Genomic DNA, 12,828 nt, shown 5'->3' with positions numbered 1-12,828 from the left:
GATTTTGTTGTTACTTGTTTCGGGGTTTTGTTTGGGCTTTATTCTATTTTTTTATTTGGTTTTGCATTTGTTTGTTTTCACTAAGGAACATACTACATAAGTTATTTGAATTTTTCCCAGGGCAGTAATTTGGGGTATAGGGGGTACTAGAGCTATGTGCTCTGGTGTGTACAAAACTAGTATATGAGCAACCTGATCCTGAATTACCAAGTTCTTATGGCTTACTCTGTAACACTTTCTTTTTTAATAGTGTAAGAGATTCAGCTGGCAAAAATATTTCACGATGAGAGGGAACAGCTGGTTATATAGCACTGCATGTAGAACATTCAATTTCACATACAGTGCTTGAGACTAAAAGAAAGAACTCATTTTCACATTTTCAAAGACACTGGATTCTAGTTTTAGAATGAAGATAACAGAGGAGCAATATCTGTAGTTTCAAACCTTTGCTTTTAGTAGAGAAATACAATTTCTTCAAATGCCTGCTGATTTCAGCAAACACTTCTTATTTTTAAGCAGAAATACAATGTTAATATTGTATTTTATTATTATTATTATTTTTATATTTATTACTAATATTTTTCTACTTATTTTTAAGCAGAAATACAATATTAATACTGTGTTGAGAATGCAATATTCTTTGTAACAAGGGAGAGGTACACAAAGTATGTGTTAGTTCCTGAATGGCTTTCAGTAGTGGACTCATAATTCTACTCTGTAAATTGAATGCTCTGAGATGACTCTTGCAGAAATCTGAACTTAACAAAAACAACTCCTTAGGGTCCAGAAACTCAGAGTGACAATCTAAATAGCAACTAGTTTAAAAGGCTTGCTTAGTTAAGTTTAATTTTACCTAAAAATCAGACATATTTGGAAATAGCAGGCCAAATAAGTTGATATTAAACATCTTGATAATCTGCAGCTTTGAGATGTGTTCGTGGATTTAGAAAGAGTTTTGATTTGTGAAATAATAATTGTACATAGGGTTAACTTGAAGTAGCTCCATAAAAATCATAAATTTAGCACTCTGAAAGCTTTGGCTGAATCCAATTCCCAGGAATCTGAAGGTTCTGAATATTGAAAAAAAATTATAGTAATTTAGACTTAGGAGTTTGATCTTAATGACTGGAAATATATGTGCAGAATTAGTTTTAACTTTTTGTGCATAATTTTAATATTTGCCTAAAGATTTCTTCCCATCTTTAAGAACTTCTGCAATATTTTTGCTAGGTGACCCTGAATTGTTTTCCACTGAGAGTAAATGAAGCTTTTTAGCTTTTGTGTATAACAAGCACTCTTGGAATCATCCTGGATGTCCTATATTCTGCTCTCCTGAGACTAATATCCTTCCAGTATAAAGGTGACCTAAGCAAAATGTACTTTGAGGTTTAGCTGTTTTTTTTTTTTGTTGTAGAATCTTTTCTCTAATTCATAATTCAACCTTCTGATATTTCTCATTATGTAATGACTTACTTGCATGCTTGTAAAGGAAAAAAGGTAAAATAAAATTATAGGTGAAAAGCCTATACTCGTATAAGTCATCTTACCTAGGCTTATTTCTATGAAACTTAAATAGTTTAAATTTTGTTTATTTAATGCAATGCATTAGGTATTATCTTTCCTGAAATAAGCTGTGCTCTTCTTTACAGTACTAGAGTCTTACTCTGTAATTCATACTGTTGATCTTATAGGCTTTATTTAAATCAGATGAACTTTATCTTTAAATGAATGTAAGTTACTATTAAGTTTGTGAAAACTTGACAAATTGTGAAAATTTTGAAAGGTATTAACTAGAAAACAGGGTGAATTTCTTGTATTTTGAAATCAATTGTCAATTTTTGATTGTACTCAGTGGAAATTGACAATCTTTGTAAAATCACCTGGACAAAATACATCCATGTAAACCATTATGCAGGTTATTTTCAGTGCTGCATCTTACACAGTGAAAAAAATATTAATGTTAATACTTTTATAATGTTCAGAAAATGACAGCTTCATGTAATAGGAAATGAAGCAGATTTTTCTGAAACTGCTAATAGAATAACGTATGGGTTAAAATAATAGTAGTAAAAAAAAGAAACAACCACAGTAGTTTTGATTCTCTGTTCATTTATCTACTCAGCCTTAAAAGGACATTTTTTAGGTATTATGCTGCAATGTAGACATTTCACATAAAGATGAAAATCAGTGTCTCATTCCAAAAAGCAAATCCTCAGTCACAGCTAAATGACTTTGAGTCAATGGAGCATAATATTAAGTCAGTCATACTGTGCCAGCTTACATGGTTTCTCAATTATGTTCAGGCAATGGCTTTTTGTAAATAAATAAATAATCTGAAAAAAAACCCAAAAAGTATCTAAACAGATTTCTGTATATCTTAGTGGTTAGTAATATTTGCATTAATTCGTGCTTCTCTTTTCTTGCCGAGGAGAAATTAGAGAAGAAAATATTTGCTGTACTGATAGTCATTCTCAATAGAAGAATTAGTTTATGAGCATTGGGCTGTATGGGGTCGGCTGTTCGTCTCTGCTCCCACACACGCTTAGGATGGTTCTTGCAGCTGGGCCTCAAAAGATGAGTCTGGACTCCAGGTCTTTTCAGTCTTCAGAATTGTTTATTGTTTCTTATCTATAAAGTCCCTTCTCTGCCCGACCTGGATCTGACCAGCACGGCAGCCAAAGGCACTCTGACCTTCCCTCAAGGCGGTCGCATCTTTTATAACAAACACTACGTATATCATATTTACTTTTTATCCCCAATACCTATCACCCTCGTCACCAAGTGCACCCTCACCCCAGACCAATTCACAAGTGCCAACACCACAGCAGAAGATGGACGACAAGAAGAAAGAAGAGCCTTGTGACATGCCCTGATTCCTCCATCTTGTCTCCATAACCCCCCTGTACCAAAACCCCAAAGTCTGTAATTTACCCTATAACTACGTTTTCCCTTCACCATTCACACCCGAGTGATTCCCACAGGTTCCATCTCCTCATACATCAGTGGCACATCCCTAGATGGATCAAAATCAAGCCACCAAGTGCTTTTGGCAACATTCCAAGGCTCCCAAGCCCCCCAAGGGTTCTCTTGATAGCTCTGGACATCAGGAGTGATGTGCTGAGCTCCCACAGGGCTGCAGAATAATGTGTTGCTCACTGGAATATTCAGATACTTAATCTGGGAGTTCTCCATTAGGCCTAGTGTTGTGAATCAAGAAATCACACTTTGTAACTTTGACATTACCCATGGTTTATATTCCTGTTTAAAGACAAGTTCAAAATAGAGACTGTTTTTGATAAAGCAACTGGTGCTGCTTGCATTAATTTGAGGAGGAATAAATTTTGATAAAACTAAAATATATTTAAATCTTTTTCCCTGGGTTTTAGAGTAGCTTAGAAAAAATTAGAGAGAATATTGAAGATGTAGACAGATCAAAGAAATTACCTTTCAAGTCCATGAACTATTTGAGATCTTGTTTAGAAGTCTTATGCAGGAAAGTAGCCTTCTATCATTTAGTGTGTAGGAAATATTATATGAAATTATCTAAATATATGGCATTATTGTGTGTTGAGTTTTGCAAATGATAATAAAATATTTTTATATGTTGAAAGATATTGATATGTATCAGTAGCATTTGGTAGCATAAATTACATTTTCATGCAGACTTCCTGTGACCAAGGGACGGCAGAGGAATGAGTGCCTGTAAGAACACTTTGAATGTTGAATCCATCATCTTTCTGCCACCAATTTAATGGGATCAGTAATTGCATATCTGTGAATGTATCAGACATATATTTAGAGAAGTTAACTGTTCTTACAACATACTGGTGAAATGTCTTTATTAGTGCAATTAGTTTCTCTGTAGCATTATTCTTAGTATAATTAAAGACTAAAATGGAGTTAAAGTAAATTGGAATTTAGGCTACATGCATTAGATAGATTTATGAGATACATTACATGCAGTATCAGTGCAGCCTTGTTTTGTGGTTTGTATTTTGTTTGTTTGGTTGTTTTTTTCACAGTGAGTGTTGTCCTGAAATAATTGTGTATAGAGCTAGCATTTCTTGGGGATTTGATGCACCTGAGTGAACAAAGCAGAATTTTCATCAAGGGTGGTTTTTCAGTCTGCCTTAGCTAATGTTGGTAAAATACACATTAAAGAAACATGGAAGTCAAGCTATCTTATTTTTTTTTTAAATTTGCAGCATCATTTCAGAAATACTTAACAAAATCTGTAGTTAGCTCCTCTCCAGTAGCAAATGTGGTATCAAAACATTAATTAGAAACTCTTTATTTCTTTCACTACAGAAAATTTGAAGTGCTGGAGTATATTGGAATTTTTTACCAGGAAAGGGGAATGGCTTGGTAATAAACAATGCTTCAGCCTTACTAGTAGATTGATTCCCTGGCTAATTGATACTTCTAGTATAGGTATCTCACGTTACTGCTTTTGACCCAGTCTTTCTAGAGCTGAGGTCTTAGTCTTCCAGGTTCACATATTGAGCAGTATTCAGGACCCTATTACATCAGAAAACCTAAAACCCTTTCTGAAACTTGAAAGATGTAAAGTGTTAGATCTGGTGTTTTTCAAAGAGAAGGAGTCTAATTTGAGCACTGAATCACTGAATAATATCACTAGGACTCAGTTCTTTGCTTTTTTCCAATAGCTCCTTATGCCTTAGGTTACCTGTGTCATGTTATTCTAATGGAAGGCAAAGTAAATGAAAGGAAGTGTAAAGAAGAAATCTTGAAAATATCAGGGACATCCACTGGACAGACAGAGCAAGCAGCACTTTTGTTTTTTGTTGTTTGGTACCCCCTGCCCACAACAGTCTTATTTGGACCCAAAGAAATTTAGAAAATCTGGCCAAGAAAGATTAAAAGTCAAGTGAGGCACCATGTGTGTATACAAGGTGATTCTTGTTGCTTATGCTTTGTCTTGTAGGCACTGTGTCTTGGGAGAATGAATAAGTAAAGCTGTGTTTTCAGTAGCTAATCTGCTAGTCACAGAGTATGAAAGGGAAGGCTTGTAGATGTCAAGCTCTATTGGGTTAAGAAGCAGAGAGAGTTATGAGGGATCACTGAGAAGCAGTCCCTAATAGGGAATCGCTTCAGGTGCAGATGCCAGAAGCTTGGCCTGCTAGCATCTTTACTTTCATAATTTGTCACACTTAGCTTTTTGACAGGTAGCTTGGTTGTTTCATCACATCACTGAAACTAAGATCTATAATAGATGTAATTTGCCTTTTTTTTTTGCTTTTTTCATGACTCAGTAATAGGGAAAATTGCAAATGGAAAAATCATTTACTAGCCTTAGGGATAAAAGAGGAATTTTTTAGAATTGTTTTCCCAAGCAGCTTTTTTTTCAGTGGGGAGTGCTCATCTGCTTAACAGGATTGAGGAAAAGATAGCAATGGCTGTCACTATTTCAGGAGCAAAGACAATTTTTGTAGATGATCGCTTTATGAAATAATCCCATTTTCTAAATAATTAATAGCTTTATTTGTTGTGTAGGAAATTTCCTGGATTTTGGATTTTCTCAGATTTTTCAGGGTTCTTTCGTTTTTTTAAAATGTTGATGTGCCATATATTTTCACTTGCGAAAAAACAGTGTAGGAGCAGCAAGTAATGTTGTAGTTCTGTTTGTTTACAGAAATTAGCATTTGTTTTGTTTGTACACATAGGTCATACATGTTCTTATATTCTGCTTGTGGCATCAGCTAATGAAAATAAGTAAATGATACATGGCTGCTTCTTTGTTAATGGATTTAATGTTCTCAGTGCTTTTACAGACTGTTACCTGTTGATCCTTTTGTAGCTATTTGCAACATCACACACAGAGTTTTCTTTTTACAGGAGGAATTTCCTTTGTCATACTTAGGGTTTGGGTTTCTTGGGTTTTTTTTTGGGGGGGGGGAGTTTTTGGGTGGTTTTGTTTGGTTGGTTTTGTTTTGTTTTTTTTTTTGTTTTTTCCCTTTAGTGTTTCAACTAAAACCCTTTCAGTTATCCACATAAATCTGGTAAGTGCTTAGAGGAATTCTATAAATGACTAGGTTTAAATATATGTAGAGTCTTTACTTGGAGAGACTATGGAAAGCAGCAGAGAATTAGAAATCTGGAGTGAAAATGAGGTAGTGTCCCTTGTTATCTGGATTTGAGTAACAGTTGTTGTGTCTGTCATCTCTGCATGTGTTTTGTTAGATTTAGCCATTGTCTCCTACTTCCAGATTTTTTCTGGCAGAAAACTTTTCCCAGGGGGTGAAAAGAGGCAAGTTAATAAAATTTGTGAGTGTCTAGAATACCCATGGGAATTCACTTTGATGACAATTATATGTATGAATTGTATAGTTGGACAGTAAAGGGTGAAAGAAAGTCTGTTTGGTTTCAGTACCTTCATAGCAAGAACAATTTGGGATAGACCATTGTCTTTTCTAACAGTGCTTTCTAGGATTTTAGTAGATTATTTTTCAAAGGGTAATATGAAAAATTCTTTCCCTTTTTGTTCTTTTTTTTTTTTTTGGCTGTTTTCCTTCACTTTTCAACACTCTTCTTTTGTACAGGAGAAAAGTTTTGACATGTAGAGCTCATGCTTTTATTCAACAGTATGTTTTTCTGTTTTCTACACTTCTGTCTTAAAAAAAAATAATATCAAATATAACAAAAATATCTAAATTAGATTCTGAATTATGAAATCCTTAAGACTGGTCTGCTGGCTTCAGTATACATAAAACATGCATTACCCTGCCCTGTGCCTGTTAACAGGGCACCAATTGTCTGAGTGTAGTGTCTGTTGGGTGGGTGCCTTTTTGATCCAAAGCTGAATTAGACAGTTAAAATTTTAAAATGTGCCATATTCCCTTAAGACTCAGCTTTAAAGTCAAATGCATGGCTAAAATGCAAACTTTGATTTCTCAGATTTATTTGTTCGATTTCATTAATAAATGAAATGAGGAAAAGGTTGCTAACTTACTGAGGAGCATGTATTGTGAAAATATTTTGTAATTGACAAAACCAATATTAGACCTTCATATTTTTCTAAAGACTTACAAGTCAGAAAGACTGTACTGTGAATTCAAGAGATGTCAGTCCCAAGGTGTCTTCTATTAATTACTCTGTAGAAGACATTTTCTGAAATAAAGTGTACAAAATATTGGTAGGATATGAAGTGCAGTCAGTTACCTGAGAGAAGTGTAGCCTATAGCAGAATGTTTTGTGAGGCAAACCACTATCTGCAGTCTATTTCATAACTTTCTATTTGAAAAAAATAGATTTCTTCAGAATGCAGTGAAGCAAGTATATACATTGTACCTAATGACTACACACCTGAAATATTAGCTTGATTTTACCTAGTGTAGTACACATATATTAGTGCAGTTATGAGCTTTTTACTAGTGCATATAGGAAAAACCAAACAAGTGATAAAAGTGGTTGAGAACATTACAGTGAGTAGTGCACAAGAGCTGTGTAAAGGTGATGTTATCCATGGCTGAATCTAAAGGAATCAATACTAATTTTTATCGACAGCTAGCTTCCAAGTAAAACTAGAATTGGGACTTCTCTGAGTAACATTCTTCTATATAACTATATTTTATAGAAGCAAATGATGTAGCACTAACAGAGCTGGATTTTTTTCCCTCTCCTGTTTTTTTTTTCAAGATCCTGCTTTTGCTTTCATACCCTTAATGCTATTTCCCGGGTTTCCTTTCTTTGAATAAGGCCTAATCTGAAAAGTATTTGTTTTTCTGTAGCAGGTAGGATATTATGCATCATTCCTCTGTTAATGTAAAAGTTACATCTTTTTATTAGTTCTCTTTGGTTTATCTTTTTGCTTGAATAATTAAAGCTTTTGGATATACTGGTTCCCATCCTTTTTATCTCCTCATATTTTATTGTGCATTACTGGCTGGTGTGCCTGATGCAAAACGAGTGAATCTTTTGAAATGAACAAGGATTTAATCCTGACACTGCTAATTGAAGGAAATTTTACAAATGTATAAGCCTAATTTTTGTGTAATATGCTTTATGATTCTTTTTAAAGAAAAGAACTTACATAATATCTTCTTGAGGCAAAACCACCAGAAACATATGTCCTTTAGAAAAAGAAAAAATATGGTTTCAATTGAATCATTGATATTCTCATGATAAACAGAATTGTAATCTCTCCTTCACATTCATGATTACAGATACCAGCTAAATTCTGAGAACAGGATCAAAAACCTAAAGGATTTTTTTAATAGGGTCAAGTAAATGCAGGTATTTCAGAACTATTCATGATCCATACTCATCAAAGCTTCTTTTAGACTCAGGCCTTCTGATGACCTGTGCTTAGGGGGGCACAGCCCCTCAGGGGCTGTGATAATTTTGAAGGTGGAAGTTCTGACAGGCAAAATATAGTTTTTCTTTATCCTTGCAATTCATTCCTTCCTACCCTCATATATCTATCTCTGCTCATTCATAGCATTACTGATTTGTCAAAATGTTACTAGATGACCTAGTTTTTCTACTCTATTCCATTAAAAAAATATCTCAGAATATCCACCTTGTCTTCTTGCTCAGTTGTTCTTACAGTGTTTGCTTTTTACCTGTCATCAGGCTCTCTTTTCTGAAAGTGTCCCTATTTCAATAGGTTTTTTAAGCTAGTTTGTTCTACCCTTCCCAGTGGAGCCTGACCGATCTTTAAACCCTTTCACTAATTTATGTGTATTTTAACAGAGTTCTTGCATCTTCAAGTTTTCTGAAGTTAGTTTCCTCTTTGGTTGGTGTGCCTTCCTCACTTTCTGTTCCTGTCTGCCCCCTTCTCTGTCCTTCTCACTTTCTCTCAGCACTTAGCTTTTGAGTTGTAATATGCCAGTGCCCTCCACTCTTATTTTTAGTTTTTATTTGATAAAGGCAGCTTCCACAGGACCAGTGAGCATGGAGCTGATGACTTACACCAAGATAGATGCATTAATCCTGATATCCACCTACAGCATGTTCAGTACAACCTTGCTGAACCTAGGTGACTTAGGAAAATAAACACTTTCTGCTGAGCATTTATGGAATCAGGTTTACTTGATAAAAAAAAACAAAAACCCAAACCCCTGAATAGATTCTCACAGAAATAGATAGATAAAGAGGGCTGTCTTTTAGTATGTCTCATAGCTTGCTTTTAAGGGATGGAATGCTTTCAAGCAAAAGACAATACACAAGCAGATTTTTCTTATATAATGGTAGTTCAATCAAAATATTTTGTGCTTCTCAGTCTTGAGATCAGCTTAAAACATTGATCTCATAATGGAATGTACCTAGATGAGTTTATTTGACAGTGCAGTCTTGTCTCTAGCAAAATATAAAACTTGCCTGAATTTAAATTCACTAGAATTTCTACATTTGTAGGAAAGTCTAAATGCAGTAACTATTTCTGTCTCTTTGTATGTACATTTTTCTTTCATCTTTATACTCAAGTGACTGACAATATACTACTGTGATTTTTACTAAACAGAGTAAATACAACATAAGGTTTTTTTAGTTTTCGAAAACTTCAGTTTTTTAAATGGAGGTTTAATAATTGCTGTACTGGTAACTTGTTGTTAGGCAGTGATCCTTACTCTACTCCTTTGTCTTTGGTAACAACCTGTTTGATTTTATTTTATGTATTCTTTCTGTTTAAGATCACATTGAGTTATTCTTTTAAATACTTAGTCTCATTGACGACATGAAAGACTAAATTATGCTATTAGCTAAACTCTGCTACATACAGCTATGTATAACTTCCATCTTGAGTCCAGGGAAGTTTGGAGGGTGCAAAGGCAGAATATAGATACAAAGCGCTTAAATTTTTAAGCTTAAACATTCCTCATGCTTGTCCTCAAATACAGAATCTTTTGGCTGAGAAAGTGGAACAGCTGATGGAGTGGAGCTCAAGGCGTTCAGTCATCCGCATGAATGGCGATAAATTCCGAAGATTTGTGAAGGCCCCACCTCGTAACTACTCTGTGGTAGTGATGTTCACTGCTCTCCAGCCACAGCGGCAGTGCTCTGTGTGCAGGTAATTTATACCTTGGTGACCTTTCTCATCTTCCTTACCTCGCTTTTCCAGTGAATGTTGGAATCAATGTGCAGTATGCCAAGTAGGCTTGTTCTTTGCGTGGGGTAGATGCTCAATAATCAACAGACTCATGAGCTTGTTACAGCATCTTTTCAACCGCATTTCATCCATGTGTCACATTTTAGAATTCATCCCGGTTTTAATTTTTAAATTGTAGTTGAATAAAATGTACACAGCTGAGGAAGACTTTCTCTTTAAGAAATCAGCATTATTTTACTATCAGTTAACCATGATCTTTCCAAGGCATTTTGTGACAAAAATGATTTAATAATATGGCACTTCAGTGATTTCTACAGTTAAGAGATGCCCAAGGTGCTCATGCAGATGTCTTACCCTCTGATTTCACATCTTTGGACAGTTCTTATGTGCTAGCGCATTTCTCCATGAGGTCATAGGTATTGTGGAATACTGTCTGTCACAGTAATTTGATGTGTTCTGGTAGCTCCATTATGAATATGTATTAGAGTGTCTCTAGTAGACCTGTAAGTTCAAGATCTCTCTCTGCAAGTTCCTAGTGCAATAAGTTAATCCAAAAATGACTAATGATAGGGAAATAGGGCCAAGGCACTGAAAGGTAGTCATGCACTTAATTACCTCACTAAATCAGAAACTGTGCTAATAAAACCTTCTTCGGCCAAAATATGCATTAGAAATGACTGTGTTTAGCAATAAATGGGATTATTGAGCAGGGAGCTCTAAACACTATTTAAATAGGCAGTAGAGTATTTTGTAAGACTATGAAAAAAATATAGGCTGTATATGAGGTAACACTGTTTCTTGTTTTTAAATAGATTTATTTAAACTATATGTGAAATTGGTAAATGTAACAGTGTGTTAGACTTCTGATGTGCTGGAATGTGGCCTTTATAACTGATGCTTTAACTTGGGTATCTGTAATTGTCTATGTTTTTTATTAGGTTTTATATATTAATTTTCTGTCATTGAAGTCAGTTGGTCAGTTTTGAGGGAGAGTATGTAGGTTGTCTTTCCACTCCACCCTCCCTATATGAACTGTGAAGCTGAAGGATTAGGTACAGAAATTGTCCAACATTCTTAGGTGAAGTTAATTTTTAGTTCATTAGTTTCTTTGCTGTTTCTTCTTTATATTGCCAGAGTTCAACTTCAGGAGATGATACAGGAGTGGAAAGTTTACTATATTGTTTTATATCATTCCTTTATTTACCAGTGGGTAAAGCTACAGGAGAGGCATCAAGTTCAGCTTTATAAGGGTCATTGTATTTGTCATTATAATGGCCATGGCAAATTCTTTCTGTGTTGTACATATAGGTCTTCTGTAGGGCATGTTAAGCCACATAAATATTGCTGTTATTAAGGAAGTTTATTCTGCTTGCAACTGTATATTGTTTACTGTACTGAAAAAGAGCTTATAAACTTCATCTTAGGAAAGAACAGACTAGATATCTTGTGAAGTAGCAATTGAAAATCTTTAGGCATAAAATGAAGGAAAAATCAGCATAGAACTTTCAGCTGAGTTTGTTTAAATAAATGTGAAGATGCGATCCACTTGTTCATGTGAAATAAAAGGAATTTAATGAGGTTGATCATAGCACATATAAAACCATGATCAGGAAAATTGACATTTTCAAATCAATGGTTAATTAATGGACAGGAGCACTGTCAGGATATATAGAACTGAAAGGCATGCATTACTCGATTGTTAGCTGTTCACTAGCCACTTTGCCTAAAGGCTAAATTGATTTTTTTAACTTAATCTGTAATGTTCTGTGAAGATGCTCTTGTTCAAGATTTAAGTTAACTGCTAGTAGTCAAAATAATGGCATAGAAATAAAAAAATCAATGTCATATTTCCAGTATGAAGAAATACCTAGTCTGAAATCTTAGACTTTGAGTAACTTTGTCACAAGAGTGAGAACTTTTTTCCTCTCTAAAAATTGGGTGTGGTTGGTTTAAGCACCACAAAATTATCCAAAAAAAAAAAAAAGTTTTCTTTTCCTTTTGGCGTGTAGATTTGACACTTCTGTATTTTATCTTTCTATGATACATGTGGAAAGCTGACCAAATTTGTCTCAGGCAATCGGAGACATTTCTGTGCAGCAAGGAGGATGTTACAACATCAGTCACACAAATCATATGATTTGTGAAAGTGTATGGAAAACATATCAATTTAGTGTTAAAATGCTGCATACAAAGTCATCTTTGGGTCAGATAAGATAAAGCTTTTGTATGTAAAAAATATCCTTTCAGTCAATCCTGTCTGAATCAATCTAGTCCTAACACATGAAGACTTGTGAAAACCAGCAGCTATGTATATGTATTAGTAGAGCTTCTAGTCACACTTCTGGAATCTTTTTCAAGGAAATTTTGTCTTTATTCTAAAGCAGAACTCTTTCATCTAGCTTTGTGGAGAAACAAACAAGTTCCAGTTTTCTGATCCAAAAGAATATTGAAAGACATCTGATGCATTTACAACTGTGTTAGTGGTGGCATGAACGTCAGTTTTTCTGTTGTCCCAGTTATTTAAGTTCAAAATGACATAGCTGGTGTTAGGAAATGAAGTAGGAATAGCTGATTAGATATTCAATGTGCTCTCAAACAGAGCTGGAATGTGTTTCTAATGGCTTAGGATGGATTTTTTTCCATGCATGTTTGGAAATGTGTTTGATTAAACTGTTCTGGTTACAGGAAATTAAACTTAGTTAGTTTTAATTGATTTACCTGTTACTGCTGTTCTTGGTTTATATATTCTTCAGCAGTACATT

The 12,828-nt window shown here is 34.5% G+C and overlaps 1 protein-coding gene across 1 annotated transcript in view; it reads left to right on the top strand.

Annotated features, from left to right (window-relative positions):
• The window catches only part of TUSC3 (tumor suppressor candidate 3), a 107,152-nt gene that overhangs the window by 28,503 nt on the left and 65,821 nt on the right, over positions 1-12,828 (top strand). The window contains exon 2 of the mRNA XM_018926425.3: positions 9,858-10,027. Coding sequence (XP_018781970.2) covers positions 9,858-10,027 — 170 coding nt within the window. The remainder of the gene's footprint in view (positions 1-9,857; positions 10,028-12,828) is intronic.

The sequence above is a fragment of the Serinus canaria genome, chromosome 4 (genome assembly GCF_022539315.1).
Source record: "Serinus canaria isolate serCan28SL12 chromosome 4, serCan2020, whole genome shotgun sequence".
Taxonomy (NCBI): Eukaryota; Metazoa; Chordata; class Aves; order Passeriformes; family Fringillidae; genus Serinus; species Serinus canaria.
This window is presented reverse-complemented; position numbering and strand designations above follow the sequence as displayed.